Source organism: Scyliorhinus canicula, chromosome 9 (assembly GCF_902713615.1).
Source record: "Scyliorhinus canicula chromosome 9, sScyCan1.1, whole genome shotgun sequence".
NCBI classification, from domain to species: domain Eukaryota; kingdom Metazoa; phylum Chordata; class Chondrichthyes; order Carcharhiniformes; family Scyliorhinidae; genus Scyliorhinus; species Scyliorhinus canicula.
In genome coordinates this window covers 15,198,750-15,219,119 of record NC_052154.1, presented here as the reverse complement: position 1 = coordinate 15,219,119, position 20,370 = coordinate 15,198,750, and the positions used below count along the sequence as shown (strand labels likewise).

Below are 20,370 nucleotides of genomic sequence, written 5' to 3'. Positions count from 1 at the left end.
GGAGTTGAACCCACGCTGCTGGTCTTGTTCTGCATTACAAGCCAGCTGTTTTAACCCACTGTGCTAAACCAGCCGAAAATTGAATGGGCTCAATGATTCCTCGTCTTCCCATCCGCTCCAACTCCTCCTCCACTTTATCTTTCATGACTCAGTCCTCAGTTTGAAAAAAGAGTAGCCTGAGGGTCTATGAATAATTTAACTGCCGTGCCCCACAATGTGCCAGTTGGTCTTTGAAAACCTCAAGATATTTCTGAATGGCATCCTCCATCACTTTTGTGTGCTTTATCTCTACCCAGTTCAACTGCATTTTCCTGAGTCAGTCACACCCGCGTAAACTGGGCCCATGGCCTTTTACTACCAGGAGCCGTGCTCTTGCTTTGTGGCTGATATATGCAATGTCCACCTCTAATTCTCAAAGCAATGGTATAGTCTCTCTGGTGAACGTCTGAAGGTTGATTCCTGCCTGAGTAAGGGCTGCTGTCTGCTTAAAGCTCCAAATCGTCCAGCAGGTCTCCTCACTGATTACTAATGCAAAGGCTCCTGTGTCCCCCTCGACTTGATTTTTCTCTCCACTGACCTTCATTTTAGCATAAATGGGCTCTGCACGCGCACCTCACTCATATTAAATATGTCCTAATAATGCTCCTCTGCCTGGTCTGAGATTTCCAAGTGATGCACCATCGACTGAGTCTTCCTTGCATTTGAAGTTCCACGCTCAGCCTTTGACTTTCTCTTAGCACCTTGGCACGGTCTCACAGCTCAAGGGCCTGGGTTTGATTCTCGCCTTGAGTTACTGCCTGTGTGGAGTTTGCATTTCTCCCCCTGTCCTCCAGGTGCTCCGGTTTCCTCAAAGTCCAAAGATGTGCTGGTTAGGTGGAATGGCCATACTAAATTGCCCTTAGTGTCCAAAAGATTAGCTGCGATTACGGGGGAAGGGTGGGGGCTTGGGCCTAGGTAGGTTGTTCTTTCAGAGGGACGGTGCAGACTCAATCGGGATTTTATGATTCCCTTTCTTGTTGCGCTGATGACAAACAGCGTCCATAAACATACAATGATTCAAATAGTGTGAACCTCCACACCTAAAACATTCCACTATCTTCACCTTATTACTTGCAATTTATTTTTCTACTTGATGCAGTGCACCTGCCTGCATGTTGCCAAAGGCCTTCTGAATATCTTTTGCATTATTTTGGCAGCCATTTCCATGCCCTGGAGCTTTCTTAAATGTAAGTGTGGCTTCTCTCAGCAATCACCGCTGAATGCTGTCTTTGTTAATGCCACAAACTAGTCTGTCCTGAAGCATGTCTTCCAAAACTGTGCCAAACTCACAATGTTGAGAGAACTGACACAATTTGCAACAGAGTTAGCTGTCCTGTCTTCTGAAAATGACCGTAGAATTTGAAATGTTGTCCAATTACTGAGGGTTTAGAATTGTGGTGATTCTGAACGAGTGTAACTAAATTCACTCGTTAAATATCCCCAGGTCTCTGTGGTGCAGCTAAATTTCTCACCAGCCTCTAAGTCTTCACAACACATACACTCAGGAAAATTGAGTGCTTTATAGCCTCATCTGCAATCCCATTTGCCAATAAAAAGTGTTCCATCATTTCCACACATTCAGTCCAATTCTCATTTTCTTTCACAAACTCCCTGATAACCACAAACACAGCCATGGTGCTGCTAACTTGCCTTCCGTCAGTAAACTTGGCAAAACTTCACGTTGAGCATGCTGAAACTCAAATTGTTTTTATTCTCATCACCGAAATGATGTGGTAACTTGACCACAAAAAGGTAGTTGAAATGTGTTAATCCTAAATAATGAAGTTTAAAATACAGTATGGACTCAAAAACGGAAGCAGCTAGTTAAACATCGAAATAACAGAATAGAATTAGAACGAACGACGAATAGGAATATACACAGGTAACAACAACAACGAATGACGTCAAAGCACTTACTAATGACATCAGCAGTGGATTTAAATAAGAAGATGCATAATAATAACACTCGATAACAGTAAGCCTGCCTGCTCCTTTACAGCTCTGTCTCTGCTATTCAGACACAATGGGTAATTGTCATTTCTTCAGGTGTTCTGACACCCCCTAAAGCTCACCTATTTTAATTACCTTACCTTCACAGCAACAATCTTCTGAGCATTAAACATTACCTCTAAACCATGAACTCTCGATATTCGCAACAATTTTGAGAAGAAATTACGGGATGTGGAGAATGAACCCGGAGAGTGGGAAGAACGGGATTGCTCTGCAAAAGAGCGAACGGCCTCCTTATGTGCTGCGCTGTTCTACAATGACGGCCAAATCAATCTTGCCCTTGTCTGACTTCTCCACTAATATGTTTGCCAGCAAGTTGATTTTTCTTCTCTGTGGATTGTTGCAGCAATCCTGCTGCTCCCCAAAGTGAGGATTGCTCTCTCATTGATTTTTATAGTTTAGCACTGTGCCATGTGGCATAGTTCATCGGCTGTATCGTCAGGAAATCAGCCTAAAAACTGTTTTATTGAAGTGCCATTTTATTTGGCTAAATGACTGTATTTCTAAACTTACATTCATACAAATTGGCCAGAGACTGCTGCCAAAGAATACATTTTGCGGTGAAATTTTCCAACTGTGCAATCCTATTATGCCAATCCATCCACTGAGAGGGCGCAATCAGATTAACTAACCCTTTAAGTAAGACGATTCAGCCCAGTGAAGCACGTGGTCATTATTATATGCTGGTTGGTAACTTTATATTTTTTTCTTTTGAACTCAACTTTTCAAACTCTTCAAGAAGCAGATACTTAACTTTGAAAGCAGAAGTCATGAGTGCTGGTGCTTAGAGTTATCAGTTACTCAGTAACATATTCTGTTTCAATCTTCTTTAAAGAACATGTGAAAAGGCATAAACATATGACAGAATATTTCAACATACATCAGCTGCTTTTGATTTGGACGTAAAGAATTTATGATCAAAGACAGAAATTATATAAGAGTTTTTTTTAGAATTAAATTTAGAGTGCCCAATTCTTTCTTTCCAATTAAGGGGCAATTAAGCGTGGCCAATCCACCGAGCCTGCACATCTTTTTGGGTTGTGGCGGTGAAACCCACGCAGACACGGGGAGAATGTGCAAACTCCACACGGACAGTGACCCGGTACCCGGATCGAGCCTGGGTCCTTGGCACGTGAGGCAGCAGTGCTAACCACTGTGCCACCGTGCTACCCACAAAAATTATATAAGAGTTAAGTGGCTTTTTGGGAGGAAGGAATATTCAATGGGAAGAATTTGTCGGCTGCGTTCACCCGGCGACCAGAGAATCAATGGTTCAATGGTTTTTTTCCCGTTGTCGCTGTCTCACCCGTGGTGTTCATGCAGCAGACAGGGGTTGGGGGGGGGGGGGGGGGGGGGGGGGAGAGAACCCAGCCCAATTGATTCAAGTGCACTTGACGGAATTCTCCATTCCTAAGACTAAGTGTTGACCCCCAGGACAGGATTCGTGGACATCACCCTCACCCTCACTTCCACACCACTCTAACCCCCACCCTCACACTAGCCTCACACTCACCCTCACACCACCCTCACCCTCACACCACTCTCACCCACACACCACCCTCACACTCCCAAACACCCCCTCACCCCCACACCACCCTCACTCCCACCACCCCATTCTCCATCCTGGGTAGCTGCCTCCTGTTCCTCTGGGGCAGGCACCGCTGCTACATGCTCCACTGCTGCAGCTTCATCCTCCTTGAGCAGTTCCAGCTAATACAACCGCAGGGCATCACCTAGCGCAGCAGCAACTGGGAGGAAAACCACCATTGCTGGTTTAATTCCAATATTCATTGTCTGCAGGGGGTGAAAGGCCGACATGTTAGCATGTCGCATACCCCCGTGCCCAGCCAGGTCTAATGGGCTACGTGATGCCCCCATTCGGCACTGTGGGATCTGACCCCGCATGTCCCTCCCCCCCTCAACATCTCCGCACGACTGGCTCCATCGATGGCCGGCACCATGGGGGCCTGTGGCCCTGGCGCCTGTCCCTGCTGCCAGGGGTACCATTGGCTGGCACTGTCCCTGCCAATGGTACCCTCCGCGACACTGCCTGGTGCCCTTGTAGGGGCTACTGTGGTGGTTGCCCTTGAGCAGGTACTGGCTGGTTAGGTGCGGGGGGGCTGGCATAGCAGAGGGTGGGGTGCATAAGGCTGGTGACCACTCTGCCAAACGTGGGACCAAGGTGGGTGGTCAATGGGTGTGCAGCAAGATAGCTGCTTGGACACCGCCCCAGTACCATGGGCCGTCATCCCGGCCCCAGGGCGCAGTGACAATGTGGAGGATAGTAAAGGAAAAGGGACATTCTCCTACTTTTGTGCAATGAAAAATAGTTTTGGAGTGAATTAATGGTTTTAGTAAAAGTGAGGAATGATCAGACACCCCTGCATTAGCGTATAATCACATGCTGGTCAAATACTCCACCTCAAGGTCCAAACATCAACAGAACGCGCCAGCAATGTTGTTTACTTTTTAGGAGAACGCATTGTTTGAAGCTAGAAGATTACAAAAGAGCTTTTGAGTGAAGGTCTAGCGCGGCAGCACCAGGATCCCAGGTTCGCTTCCTGGCTTGGGTCATTGTCTGTGCGGAGTCTGCACATTCTTCCCGTGTCCTCCGGGTGCTCTGGTTTCCTCCCACAAGCCCCAAAAGACATGCTGTTAGGTGAGTAGGACATTCTGAATTCTCCCTCCGTGTACCAGAACAGGCGCCAGAGGGTGGCAACTGGGGAATTTTAACGCTAACGTCATTGCAGTGTTAATGTAAGCCTACTTGTGACACTAATAAAGTTTATTATTATAAACCTACATAGGCAAGATCAGAATTTTAAAACAATGTTCTGTGCGCTGAATAACTGTGTGAGCAATCTGTATCTGTGACTTGGGAGAGAGTGGTTTTAGAATGCTCTCCTGTGATTCCTGTATTCGAGCTGTATCAGAGGAGGTTTCTCTGGGGAAGTTCTCTCAATGCTAGAATCATGAATAAACTATTGTAACCCGTTCCTGGATATCCTGTGGTTAGTTGAAAGAAGTCCACCACAACAATTTGACGTAGTTGGCAGGATATTTGGATCAGATCATTGGGATGACTCTGCAAACAGAGTGAGCATACTTTATTTACCTCCCTGTTCATGCAGTAAGCCTGTCTGAGGTTGGCCTGGTCGAGTAGAAAAGGAATTTGAAAGGAGAACCCAGGACAAGAGGTGTGGTTGAGGAGGCAGAACAGTGCAGTGAGTCCTAGCCCCTGGATAGGTTGAGGAGACAAGCGGTACTGGCGGGCTACAATCAGGAAGGACGATAGCTGAAGAAACGCAGGGTGACCAGACCCCTAAATGACACCGCATTCGAAAACAAAATGCGCAGAGACGGGCAGCGATAGAATGCCGTCAAGAAAAGAGGAAGGGAGTGCCATGAACTTTGATTGGGGAGCTGAGGGGACCATCATGAGGCTTATAGCAGAACAAGATGGGCTTTTCGGTTGGCATGACCAGTTTGGCGGAGGAGGCAGGAGCATCAGAAGCAAATGCTGCCCTGGGAGCTGAAGTAGAATGTGATGGAGATTACGAGTGTATCCTTGGTAGGTTTTCTCAAGAGGTTCAGAAAGGAAACAGAAAGTTGGAAAAAGTTCAGAATAAGTTAGCCTACAGCACACACCTGTGTGCCTTACAACTGAGTAAAAGGTGCAAAGAGTTTGGGGAACTGGTAGATAAGCTGCAGAATGGAACTGATTGCTGGCAGGAGGGCAGATCTGTCCTGAGCAAGGACAGGGGGAACAGGGGGCAGATGATAGGGTGTGTGGTGCTAAGAAAATACTGCTGCTATCAGACCCAAGATTAGAATATGATATTGATGTAGTTGGAAACCATCAGATCAAGTGAAGAATTAGAAGATGCAATGAGGACTTTGAGGAAGTTAATTTAACCACAAAGTGTTGCTTCCCGTGAAGCACTCCATGCGTTGCCCTAAAATCAAACAACCTAAGACACAAATCAATTATCAGCATGCAGTTCTTATCTCCAAAATCGGAAAAGTTGAAAGCACTCGCCCCTCTCCTCCGCCTCTCCTGTGTGACAGGGCGATGTCGGCATGTGATGTTCGCCATGACTTCTGCACCATCATGATTCATGACCCTTGCTCCACGTTTGTTTGCCCAGTTGAAGGAGTACCATACATTCAAGTCATTGTTGAAGCAGGGCGGCACGGTGGCACAGTGGGTAGCACTGATGACTCGCAGCGCCAGGGACACAGGTGGGTTCAATTCTGGCCTTGGGTGCCTGCTTTTGTCTGTGTGGTTTCCTCCGGGTGCTCCAGTTCCTTCCCACAGTCCAAAGATGTGCAGGGTAGGTGGTTTGGCAATGCTAAATTGCCCCTTAATGTCCAAAGATGCGCAATTAGGCGGGGTTACGAGGGGATAGTGTGGAGGAGTGGACCTGGGTCGGGTGCTCTTTCAGAGGGTTGGTGCAGGCTCAATGGGCTGAATGGCCTCCTTCTGCACTGCAGGGATTCCATTGTGTTGTTCACAAGCATCATAGATTCGAAGGGGTTTGTTTGGAAGGCGAGACTAAAATTCATTTAATTTGAACTGCCGTGAATTTCTGATCGAAAGGAATTCGATAACCATGTGCATATGTTTTTTGCATGTCCGCGGTTGAAGGAGCTTTGGAAGGGATGTTTGGACGTAATGTCAAAGATTCTGGAGGTCGAGTTATCTCTGAGTCTTGAGGTGGCAATATTTGGCGTGTCGGAGGATCCGGGAGTTCAGGTGGGGAAAGAGGCCGATGCCTTGGTCATTGTCTACCTGACAGCTCGGAGTCACATTTTGTTGTGTTGGCAGGGACTCTGAACCACCAAAGGTGAGGGTATGGGTGAGTGGTTTGGCAGAGGTTCGCCTTGAGGTGGAAGCTGCTTATTGACTTCTTTAATGAGTATTGAATCATTAGCAGTGGAGGGGGGGGGGGGGCTGAGTTTACTCTTCGTTTGGGGGGGTCTGTTGGAAAAGAGAGACGGCTACTGGGGTGGCAGCGGGGTGAGTGGGGGCTGTGATTGGGGGGATGCAGGGAAGGAAGGGTTTTGTTACCTGTTGCCGTGGTTAGCTTTTGCATTTTTGTGAATATGTATACACTCAAAATACCTTCAATAAAATGTTTTGTAAAAAAACAAATGTGCTAGAATTTGAAAGGATTGTGCTTTAAGCTGCCAACATTTAAATTTGTGAAGGCTAGTTTATTCTTAAACTGCCCTTAAACGCTTAAAACATTAGGATAAGCCTGCAGTTTGGCAGCAATCCAATTTGAACTTTGCAAAACATGTGAGTTAAAATATTTGTTGAGATTTTGTTGAGATTCGATGGGCCAAAGGGACTCCTTCTGCACTGTAGGAATTCAATGTTTGAGATTTGGTTAACACTACATCTGACAAAGTATCCCTTGCAGATTTGTTTAAGTAGCAAATATTGGTTTGAAAGAAAGATAGCCAAAAGAGATTAAATTGAGCAACATGGAAGAAAATAAACAAAGGGAATTTTACAAAGTGATGCCAAGTTTTCTCCACCCACTCGTCACCCTTTAAGTGCTATAGAAAGGTTAACTCTTTCATCAGACAGTTGATTTAAAAATAAATTCCACACAGCTTTTGTATTTTTTTTATAAATGTATGATTGGACCGATTAACTCACTGGGCTCTTGGATAGAGCCAACTCTATTTTCTCAGAAGACTAAGGAAATTGGGCATGTCAGCTACAGTTCTCACCAACTTTCACAGATGCACCATAGAGAGCATTCTTTCTGGTTGTATCACACTTGGTATGGAGCCTGCTTTGCCCAAGATCGCAGGAAATTACAAAAGGTTATGAATGTAGCCCAATCCATCACACAAACCAACCTCCCATCTATTGACTCTGTCGACTTTTCCTGCGGCCTTGGAAAGGCAGCCAGCATAATTAAGGACCCCACGCACCCCGGACATACTCTCTTCCACCTTCTTCCGTCAGGAAAAAGATACAAGGGTTTGAAGTCACGTACCAACTGACTCAAGAACAGCTTCTTCCCTACTGCCATCAGACCTTTGAATGGACCTACCTCATATTAAGTTGATCTTTTCTCTACACCTTGCTATGACTGTAACATTATATTCTGCAGTCTCTCCTTCCTTCCCTATGGACGGTATGCATTGTTTGTACGCCATGCAAGAAACAATACTTTTCACTGTATACTAATACATGCGACAATAATAAATCAAATCAAACAGGTGATGATGTGAAGCTCCGATGGAATCCAGTAGTTCTGAGAATTAAAGCACAGAATAAAAAACTTTACCTTTCAGAAAATCGGCAAGCCTGCTTTTGAAATTGGAATTGATAAATATCTGGAAAAAAGTTGCTACTTCAAGCACTTAAAATAGAATTTACCTGAAATGCAAGGGAAAGAACGATCAAGCAAAATTTGTTAACGCCTGTAACCAAACTGTTTGAAGGATGTTGCGAGAATGTTTTATTTGACTGTCAAGATTCTCCAGAACTGAAAGTGTGGTTCAAAGGAATGTATGAATTTTAAGAGAACTGAATTTGATAATCCGTCCACCGTCTGAGACATCAGGATTGTACATGGGGAAATAAGCACAAATCTTGAGCCTGAGATGCCCTTTGACTGTTGACTTTTTGAGAAGCTTCTGGAAGGAATATTGACTGGTGCGCCCTTTTAAAGACAGTGGAATCCAATATGATGAAAATAAAATTGATTGGTACAAACACAGCACAATCCTTATAGACCTGATAAACCTTCCACAAATGCAAAATAACAAGTGAAGCGGACTTCAAATTGCTTGCTTCAAATTTCCAATCTTCTATCATTTTTTCCAGTGCTTAGTACAACTTATATTGTATCAACAAGCGGCTCAGAGTGCAGTATATTACATCCTGGATAAAGACAAAAGCTCGTTCTGACTGCTTCAATTCCCATACCTGCCATCTCTACAGCTTTTTGAAAATTGCTTTCTCGTTGCATCTAATTGTTTTCCACTTGCAAGAACAAAGTTAAAATAGAGAATACAACAATACATATCAGGATACTGTATTTAGTTAAGAGCTACAATTTGACGAATTGCTAGGACTAGAAAATTCAAATGGGTCAACACAGCATATACCATAAATCACTGGCAGCTATCGCCAGAGAGCCACTTCAGGACTTCGCACCTCCATCAATGTGGATTCAGGTGGTTGGAGGAGGAGAGCTTGGGCCACTGGGGTGACCAGAACTGATGCATGCTAGATGGCTGAGGAGCAGGCTGGATAATGCTGCAAGAACTTACCAGGCGTGAATCAGTTACTGCCCAACTCAAGGCCAAAGTCATCCACAGCCTGGAAACAGTGGTGCTCAGACCAGATGGCTCTCGGAGAGCGTGACTTTGACACCCCATTGCACCCAGCGCCGATCTCATTGATCCGGGAGCACTGCACTGGGTGAGGCCCAAATCGGGATTTGTGCTCGGTGCAAAACCTTGCACGAGTCACCCAACCCGTGGCGCCCGAAGCGATCTGGATCACTCCCTTGACGGAGTGATCCAGACAATCAAACTTAAATGAGCCACTAGACTCACCTAAATATGGACGGACTATTTGAGGCCACATTTTTCCGGCGTCGGGCAGTCACGGCTGGACCAGTGATTCCTCAACTGGGCATCGATTAGTACTGGTCTCCACATGCGGCATGAAAATGAAAATCGCTTATTGTCACAAGTAGGCTTCAAAGGAAGTTACTGTGAAAACCCCTAGTCGCCACATTCCGGCACCTCTTTGGGGAGGCTGGTACGGGAATGGAACCGTGCTGCTGGCCTACCTTGGTCTGCTTTCAAAGCCAGCGATTTAGCTCTGTGCTAAACCAGCCCCTGGTCATGAAGGCCACTCTGGGGGTCACATAAGTTCATATGATTTAGGAGCAGAATTAGGCCATTTGGCCCATCGAGTCTGCTCCACCATTCGATCATGACTGATCTCATCCTGGCTTGAACTCTGCTGTCCTGCCTGTTCTCCAATAACCCTTCAACCTATGACCAGTTAAAAATCTGTCTAACCCCTCCTTAAATTTACTCACTGGCCCAGCATCCACCGCACTCCGGGGCAGCAAATTCCTCAGATTCACAACCCTTTGGGAGAAGTTGTTTCTCCGCAACGGTTTTAAATTTGCTACTTCTTACCCTAAGACTATGACCTCAGAGGTCGGTGGTGCCCTTGGGTGGTTGGGGACAGGGCAGGGCTGTCCCCTGGCCTCCCCCCAGGCAGTGTCAATCTGGCACAATACCAGATTTGGACACGCATCAGTTGATCTTGCGGGGGTGGCGGGGATTTGAATTGTATTCGAGTCCAAAATTAGATTGATCTAAGCCAAAGTCGGCGGACACCCTGGGGGCAGCAAAGGTACCGATGGCATTTACGAAAGTGATTGGAGGGATGGATCTGTGGAAGTTTATGCATCCTGGGGTTAGGGAATTTTCCTTTTTCATCCAAGTACATAAGGTATATTTGCGGAATAACTTCTTCACAATGGGAAGTCTCTTTTGCCTGAGATGAGGAAAGCGGAATATTCCTCAGTAGTTATCTCATCATCTCGTAACCTTGGCATTAGACGTGGTCCAGTTCAACATCCGGCGTGGAGGCTGGATGTGGTGTGGCAGATTTGGAGTTCGGTAGAAGGATATCAAGGATGATAGACATGTATGTGGGGTTTAATAAGAATTGGGCGGTTTCGCCCTCGGTTCTGTGTGAGGCTCTAAAAGCACTGGTGAGAGGGGAGATACTCTTGCATAAAGCACATACAGATAGAGAGGCAAAGGAGGAATGCCAAAGGTTGGCAGATGGAGGTTGATAGCAGATACTTGAGTGACCCAACCCCAGAGCTCTAAGTCAGCAGGAAGAGGCGGCAGATACAGATTGGCCTATTATCCACAGATAAAGCTGGAAGAGCCATTGGGGCAGCTGTGTAAGGCCCCGGGGTTGAACAGGCTCCTGGTGGTATTTTATTTGAGGTTTGCAGGATCGTTGGTGCCGTTATTAGTGGAAATGTTTGAGGGTTCAGTAACAAGGGGTTCCTTACTCGAGGTACTTATGCAGACGTCCATTCCTCTTCTGTTAAAGAAGGATAAGGACCCGGTGGAATGCGGGTCGTACCGCCCTATTTCTTCATTGAACGTAGATGCTAAGATATTGGCTGAAGCAGTGTCATCCCAAATTATTGGGGAGGAACAGGCGGGTTTTGTGAAAGGCCAGTAATTGTTGTCTAATGTGCAGGGGTTGTTAAATGTGATGCTGTCGCCGTTGGGGGCCGGAACCAGAGGTAATTGTTGCACTGGATGCCGAGAAGGCATTCGATTGGGCAGAATGGGGGTATTTGTTTACAGTATTAGAAACGTTTGGGGAAGAGCCCAAGAATGTATCTTGGGTACGATTGTGCAAAGCTCCGAAAGCCAATGTCCACACCAAAGATATGAGCTCGGGGTATTTCCAATTAAACAGGGGAATGAGGCAGGGGGCCTCATTTACCCTCTCTTTGCATTGGCGATAGAGCCCCTGGCCATCACCTTGAGGTTTTCAGGTAGGTTGAGGGGGGTAATAAGGGGAGGGGTGGAGCATAGAGTGTCCCTTTACACCGATGATCTCTTACTGTACGTAACAGACCTGATTCCCACCATGAGCGATAAAATGGGGCTGCTGAGGCGCTTTAGCTCTTTTTTAGGGTATACATTAAACCTGGGAAAAAGTGAGTGCTTCCCGGTTAATCCCCCACAGAGAGTTTATCTGGGTTGCTGCTATTCAGGTTCATTGGCTCCAACTTTAGGTACCTGGGGTTGAGGTGGCCTGGGATTGGGCCCGGCTCCGTAAACTGAACTTTGCGAGCTTGTTGGGGAGGGTCAGGACTGATTGGCAGATGTGGGACAATCATCCTCTGTCCTTGGCATACTGGTTCAGTCTGGCAAAATTAACATATTCCTGAGAGTTTTGTTCCTGTTCCAATGTTTGCTGGTTTTTCTTCTTAATTCCTTTTTGGGGAGATGAAAAATTGATCACCTCCTTTAAATGGGCGGGCAGGAATGCGAGGATTCAAAGGACAGTCCTTCGGAGGGACAGACAGTCAGGGGGCTTGGCACTGCTGAGCCTGATGTACTATTATGGGGTGGCGAATGCAGAGAATGTGTTGGGTTGATGTAGTGATCCGGGAGCTATGTGCGTGCAGATAGAATCAAAATCGTGTTGAGGGTCTGGGCTGAGGGCACTAGCGGCGGCTTCGCTCCCATTCTCACTGATGAAATATTCTGCCAATCCGGTGGCCGCTCCACCTTGAAGATCATTTTAAATTGGGGGGGCGGTATCGAAGTTAGCTCCGATTTGTACCAACCATATGTTTCAGCCTGCGCGGGGTTGGAAAGAGGTAGGGGAAGGGATGAGAAAGAATGGGGGATCTGTTCCTGGAGGAACAGTTTGAGTAACTTTTGGAGAGGTTTGGGCTCTCGCGATCTGACTCGTTCAGATATTTGCAAGTTTTCAATTTTGCAAAACAGATCTACCGGATATTTCCTGTGGCGCCCCCAGCCTCACAAATGGAGAGGGTTCTTTCACTCGCAGGGTTGGAGGAAGGGAGCACTTCTGGCACCCAGGGTGGTACCATGACTGGAATTGGCTTGGAGGGCCGAAGGGCCTGTTCCTGTGCTGTACTGTTCTTTGTTCTATGGATGCATTATGCCACAGGATTTGGTATCAGTGGCACAGGTTAAGACCAAGTGGGAGGAGTTGTGGCCAATGTTGCATGATGGGGTGCTGCGGAGGGTAAACTCCATGTCATTGTGTATGAGGCTTGGCTCAATACAACTTAAAGTGGTGTATGGGGTTCACCTGAATAGGTCCAGGATGAGTCGGCACTTTGCAAGGGTGGAGGACAATTACACGTGCTGGGCAAGGGGTCTGGCCAATCATGTACCTATGTTCCGGTCATGTCCCAAGCTTGTGGGTTTCTGGGTCTCCGCCTTCAGCGTCATGTCACAAATTTGAAAATCGAGCTGGAGCCCTGTCCCTTGGTGGCCATATTTCGGGTGTCAGACTCACCGGGGCTGAAGACGAGCATGGGGATGGTGTCCTCCTTTGCCTCGCTGATTGCCCAGATGAGGGTGTGGTGGAGGTCAGGTTCTCCACCCAGTGCCTCAGTGTGACTGGGTGATCTGATGGGAGTTCCTATACCTTGAGAAAGTCAAGTACGCCGTGAGATCAATTGAGGGGTTTTACCTAAGGCGACAGCCATTTATTTTGTATTTCAAAGAGATGGTCACCCTTAGTTGCTAAAGGTGGGGGTTGGGGTAGTGGGAGGGGTTAATTAGGTGTTTTTGGAGAGGTGGGGCTAGGGTTTGGGTACGGTAGGTGGGATTGGCAGGTGCCTATTCTGATTGGTTATGTTGTTTTGTCTTTGTATTATGTATAAAATGAAAATAGTTGAATACAAATATTGTAATTAATAAATAAGAAAAAGTTATTACATTTTATTTGACCCAAAAGTGGGGGCAATTGGGAAAATGTATAGTTTTTTTATTCTGGGAAATATGAGTTTCAAAGAAGATTAAGGACAATGGAATAAAGATTAAAGAAAGAGACTATTTAAAGACAGCTGTGAGCTGTGTTGGGAGTGGTCATGTAAGAGCTCCCGGGGTGTGCTCTATGCTGGAAGAAAAACGTGAGGAAGCAAAGTGGACTTCACCTAATCCAGAAAAGTGTCTGTTCTTTCAGAAAATGGATGTGCTTTAAAGTTTCTTGAAATCCACAGGAGAGTGAGAGAGAAAGAACCCTGTGACATGCCTCCCTACATCAACAGTGGGATTATCTTGTGCTGATATTGCTGGAATTCTTTAGCGATTCAATACCGATAGGGGATTGTTGCCTAAAGGGGTGCTTATTTGTGAGTTGAACCACGTAGGAAATCTTTTTGAGAGTATGTTCTGTAAGACTAGTTTTAACTGAATAAGTATAATCTTGTGTGTTTAAGTTTTCTTTTCCTTTGTTTATGTTTTAATTTAATATTTAAAATTCCAAAGATGTTACTGGAAATTGTGGCTACCAGCAATGGTAAAATACAAAAAGAAAAGCGTTGTGATAGCTTGCCAAGTTTCCACTTTGGGATTTTGTTTGCACGGTCCAACAGCAAAAACATGTTTGTGAGAATGGTGGGGGGCAGAAAAGTGGGGTTGACCATGCGTCAGGTTGACTTATATACTATGATTTATGATATATTCTTTTAGTAAAACAACAAAAAAGCCAAAATGTCATTACCGGGAGTAATGGTGCACTCCAGCCCCTGTGGTGTCCACCTGCCACAGATGGCCTGAAATGCACCATTGGGCAGCCATGTTCCCTCTCCATGGCCACCCGGCTCTGAACATAGAGGGGGAGATTGTAGGGTCAGAAAAATCATCAACCAGTGCCTGGACATGTAGCTGGTCAACTTGGCTAGGCCCATCAGGAGGCCCTCCACCTTTCACGATCCTTTCCTCACCAAGTGACTGAAAATTATGATCATGGCGCTGAGGTGCAACCAAACATTGAGGAGCAGCCCGTTCAAATATCTCAAAAAGGTGCTGCAAACTCAGACAATCTATATAAATTTCATTTTCATTTATGTGGAAAACAGACTCTCCTTGGCCGCAGAAAAGGCATGCAGCCTGGGAGGCCATGAATCACCATAACCTATGGTTGCATGGTACTGCTGTGTGCAACACCCTGCATGCCAGGTCGCCAATGGAAAAACCAAGGTCACCCACGTACAGAGCCCTCTCTTGGGGATCTCCCCGACCACCAGGCAGTAGAACAGAATGCCAACATGTGTCCCGATAACGGAGGAAGGCAAGAAGGTGGAGGATGCGCAGCAGCAGACCATACAGGAAACCCCTCCACATCAAGTGCAAAGGCACGGAGGGAATTTTGGTGAGGCAGCTTTAATTGTGGGGTGTCAGCTCCTGGGGGAGGCTTCGGCCTGGAGGATTAATGTGGAATTCCACCCGAATCGGAGTCAGTTCAGATGGGAATCCCCCGCATGCTCGACCAGCCTCGACACCACAGGCACATTCTCCAAAACAATACCAACATCTTCATAAATGCTACATCATCCCAATTTGGAGCATACACATTCACCAATACCACCGTCTTGCCTTCCAGCATCCCCGTGACTATTACGTACCTTCCTCCCTGATCTGCCACAACCCTATGTGCCTGGTACAATTTTTAATTTAAATTTCCACCCCTCCCCCCCGGGCCCTACCATCAAAGCCTGAGTGAAACACCTGGCTCACTCAGCCCTTCCGAAGCCGAGTCTGATCCCTCACTTGCAGGTGCGTCTCCCACAAAAACACCACATTGGCCCTTAAATTCTTCAAATGAGAGAAAACTTTCAAACCCACAAATCTCTAACATACCATGTGACTAGTCTGATAAGGGGTCTCTCAACCACCTCCCCCTCAGATCAGTCATTTCCACGACAAGGGCTTATCCCCTCCATCCTCCAAATCCCTAATACCAGCATCCACCTAAGATGGCCACCAGCCCCACCCTTATGAGACAGAAAAACCCTTGGTCACTGTCCGAAATCTACCTTCTCCCCTGTCCCAGAAATCCTAGTTACTTCCACTTCAACCATAATTTCCCCTCACCATCCCCCCCCACTATTCACACCTTCGAGGCTCATCGAAACCTGTCTGACCAGGTCCCACAGTCTGCTGCCCCTCCCCCCACCTCACGTCCATTCATTAGCTGAACTCTGCCTGCTAGCGAGGTAGCCCACGCCTCCTGCCCCCCCCCCCCTCGCCCTGCCCCCCCCCCCCCCCTCACACACACACCAGAGCCCACACCCAGTGAACAAAGAAAAGCACGAATACTCCCCCTCCGACTGCAAAGAAATAACCAAAGCTTGTAAACTTTGCAACTCTCCACTTTGGGCCGTATATTATACGCGTTACTGCCATAGTCCTTATCCCAACTTCCTCAGCCCCCCCAAAACACACCCAACAACATATACCCTCCAATACACAATCATAAACCTCAGTTAACCAAACATGGGTATGGAACGATCTGTCTGGACTGTACGCAGAACAATACTTTTCACTGTACCTGAGTGCACATGACAATAAGCCCAAATCCGAATATATACAAAAGCATTACAATGTCCCCAAACAGTCCCGTCCCATCCAAAAGCATTCCATTCCAACCCACTCAACTCTGTCCAAGTGCCTTCGCCGTATTAAAAAAGTACTCATTGGAGCTGCCCTTAGCCTCGCCGGGGACACCACACCAAAAGGCACACCGTTCTTATAGTGTCGGCTTTGTCTTGTTAAAGGATGCACACCTCTTTGCCAGCTCTGCCGTGACAACCTGGTAGATCAGAATACTGCTGCTTTCCCACCACACCTCACCATTTCTTTTGGCCCATTTCAGGACCTGCGCCTTTGTCTGAAAGCTGCGAAAGCACACTATCACCGTCTGCGGTGGCTCATTTGCCCTTGGCCTCAACCGGAGCATCCGGTGGGCTCTGTGGATCTTATTTATTTATGACCTTTTCCGAGTTGTAAATCTCTGTACTTTCCTATGAATTTTAATAACTGAACACAAAAAATCTTCTACATCTCCTAATGAAAATTTCTTTCCATGTTTTATTTGTAGAAAATACAGCGTGGTCATATTTACTTCAAGTGCCTGCCTTTCACACCTAGAGTCGTTTTGGTGCCCTTAACCTGCAGTCAGTCAGTCCTCAGCTCAATTAAATTAATCAAACAGACACCCACAAGGTTACTTCAGAGTATAACCGAATAAACCAAAATATGAAAAATTATACCTTTTTGTCAACATTGCATATAATCGGCGTATAGGTTGACCCCCCCCCCCCCCCCCCCCCCGGGGTAACCCCCCGCCCACAGACATGACATGCTGTGCTCTCATTAGTAGTCAGGCTCAGTTTTCCACCCCTGACGTTCTGTTTTAGATTTTGTAAGTACAGACTGGTTTAGTATTGTCTGTACTCAGCGTATTACAAAAAAACTGAATCAAAGTCTACTGCTAGATGGGATTCTGCAATTGGCAACACTTGCAGACAATCCTTTTTTTTTGATAAATTTAAGAGTACCCAATTATTTTTTCTAATTAAGGGGCAATTTAGCATGTTCAATCCACCTACTCTGCACATTTTTGAGTTGTGGGGGCGAAACCCACCCAAACACGGGAAGAATGTGCAAACTCCACACGGACAGTGACCCAGAGCTGGGATCGAACCTGGGACCTCAGCGCCGTGAGGCAGCTGTGCTAACCACTAGGCCACCGTGCTGCCCTACTTGCAGACAACCCTGAGTGTACTAATAGCTACACTAACAACCAATTTAAGGTAGTCAAGCTTACAATATCATTTACACTTCTAGAATTGACAGATATTCATAGGTGGGGAGCTATTCTCTGCAAAAAAATAGAATATGTTCAAGAGTTGCACTCGTTGAGTTACCAAGGAACTTGGGAAGCCATGACAATGAATTGGCCAGAGTGCACATGCCAAACAATCAGCACCCTTTTCTCCTGTAGTATAAATTGTTGTGATAGTTACATTTTTTGCGTTCCTGCCTTGTCCTGATGAGGGCAAGACAAAAAAGCTTGTGCAACATTAGACTCTTTTCTGGGGTGAAGTTTGGAGTAACAACCAAAATACATGCAAATATAAACACAAAGGAAGTCAAATTACACAGATAGTGCAAAAAAAAGGAGACATGTCCTGGTTGTGAACACAGGAGAGATAACAGGAAAGAGTCTGATGTGATGCGGTGAGATGAGATTGACCTGTGGCTAAGTGGAATAAGCTTGGAGCATTGATGAATGATCATTTAAGTTCAGAGCAAGTTATAGAAGATGGATGAGTCCAGGATCGGTTTGTGTTTTAGTGCACTGCTGGAGACTGTGCAGTAGAAATGAAAGCATGGGAGTCAACCGTGAGCCAGAAATCAACTTCCCAGCAGAGGTGAATTGGTGAGCAGAGATGTTGATCTGTTGATATTGGTAATGCAGAGCAGCCGATCCGTTATACCAGTAGAGGAGTGGGGGACAGTATAGAACTGACTTCTTATTTCAAGTTGTTAATTTTTTTCCCCAAAGGAAACAATCTGAATTTACAAAGCATTGTGTATTTAAAATATCCCAAAGCTAATGTGTTGGAGAATCCTCAGATAAAATTGGTTGTTAGCCAGTGTTACATTTAGGGCTATAGAAAAGCATACCATTCATCAAGGTTTTTTTTATCTCTGACCCGAGACGGAGGACAGAACTATCACAGTTAACCCTATATCCTATGTAATAATTTAATTTCTTCACTGATTGCGGGAGCGATAGATTCTAGAAATATATTATAGCTCGCACTTCTGGACATCTTACAGCATGCAATTAGAGTAACATTGGGTGCTTTCATCAGAAACTTACCCTCATCTCAGTTAAGGAATGGCACAGACAAGTTAATTTGAAACATTTATTTCATCTGGCAATTAAAATAAGACAGCTGCTGTTATGCTAATTAGTGGATCCATTTCACTTCTATTTCAATAACTGAGGTTTCAACATCTGCAAATAAGCACTATACCTTCAGACTGTAAAATATCTTCTCAATTCCAATTTGCACTTCTGTTCCGCCATTAAGATTACTTTGAAAAAAATCCTACATCTTTACAAATTCAAATCAGAGAATCAAGGGGCAGAGGTTGCATGCCACTGATAAGAGAGGCTCACATCTGTGATCAAATTCACTGCGGGAATAATGATGGCACAAAGGAAGGTAAACAAAGATACACCGTTGCCATTTATTTTAAGTGTTTTGGAAAAAAATAAGAATCAAAATTTGTTAAGGAGAAGTTTGATTCATAACCATGACTGGTCCCTCATACTGTCACAAGTTAACTTATTTAAGGTTATACTGATAGTCTGAACATTTCTCTTGATGCCTTTTCAGATACGTGCTCAGTTCATTCACTTGGATTCTGAATAACGATTAGAAGGTATTCTTTATCTGTAAATGAAACAAAAAGTACGAGACTGTTCAGATTATAAAAAAGCCTTTTTCCAGCTGTACAAATTCACAACCACAATATTTTCCACATTTTACATGCACAATACTTTATATTCGAGTAAACCTGATTAAACTCCAACATCCATCAGATTCTCTGTCATTGTAAATTAGATTTTTTCTTCCAGTTTCAAAAAATGTGTTTGAGAACCATTCTATTTGCAGGTGCAGAGCTACAGACATCTTCACGGAATTCATTATTCATCTGAACCATAGATTTTGTCTTAACCAACCGCAGGTTATTTCTCTTCACAATTATTAACCATCCTGTGTGAATGTCATTGTGCATTAAGGACACCAGGTGCAGATATGGCAATTGCGACAATTGCCCAAGAACAAAATTAGATCCAAGAACAGAGCAATTTCCCATGTTAATCTGAAACACAGTCAGTCTGAATAGGCACCAGGAAGAAAGGTTTCAAGCTGCAAACTAACTGCAGTGTCAGCTGATCGTTAAAAGCTGCTTTTGCAGTTTATGATTCTGCCCAACCTCTGTTGAATTTTGCAGCAAGTCTCAGATATCCATGGATGTAAGTTTTTAATGTAAAATCTCTCATTATTTTAGTATGAGGAAAGAGAGAAAGAAATCTTGCAGGGTGTGTGTAAGGGGGGGGGGGGGTCTTTAATGGAAAAATGAGGGTGTATTACTTTCAGTCCCGTACTTGTAAAGTAATTCAACCTCTGACCATTCCTGAGCAACTTCACAGGACATTCGCTTATGATAACAATTAATGCACATACACAGTTGTGAAAGTGAATTGTAAATACAGATGCAACTGCTCCAGTCATGTTGAATCTTGTGCGATTGTCAATGCTTCAATAAAGAAATTAATTCATGGTGGATTATGTTGAGAGTTTTCCTATATATTTTATAAGAAATCAAGTTGCCTTGTCTTTAAAATTATTGGCCCAGGTATGTCAGTCAGCGGCCACCCTCTAAACTTAGGACATTCTTGTGGTGAAAGCTTGGTGTAAAGGGGAGGAGGGAATTTTGGTGTGTATCCTCTCCCATAGAGTTGAACAATGCTCCTTAAAGTGCCTGCAAGCAACAGATCACATGGGGTAGTCAAGACAAGACATGGCTACAAAATCTGAGACAGGACAATAAGACATGACCGCAAATTCACAACGCGTCCATAAATTCAGGACAGTCAAGACGCCTCTGTTGTTTAAATGGCTTTTAAAACATATTTTAATGAGAATTTTTTTTTTAAATGAT

The 20,370-nt window shown here is 45.2% G+C and overlaps 1 protein-coding gene across 2 annotated transcripts in view; it reads right to left on the bottom strand.

Annotated features, from left to right (window-relative positions):
• The window catches only part of dynlrb2 (dynein light chain roadblock-type 2), a 94,146-nt gene that overhangs the window by 45,701 nt on the left and 28,075 nt on the right, over window positions 1-20,370 (bottom strand). Inside the window, exon 4 of one of the 2 annotated variants that reach the window (XM_038806258.1) lies at window positions 18,547-19,094. The exons of the other annotated variant lie outside the window; for it this stretch is intronic. Coding sequence (XP_038662186.1) covers window positions 19,051-19,094 — 44 coding nt within the window. The 3' untranslated portion in view covers window positions 18,547-19,050. Of the gene's footprint in view, window positions 1-18,546; window positions 19,095-20,370 lie in introns of those variants that run through there. 2 annotated transcript variants of the gene reach the window in all.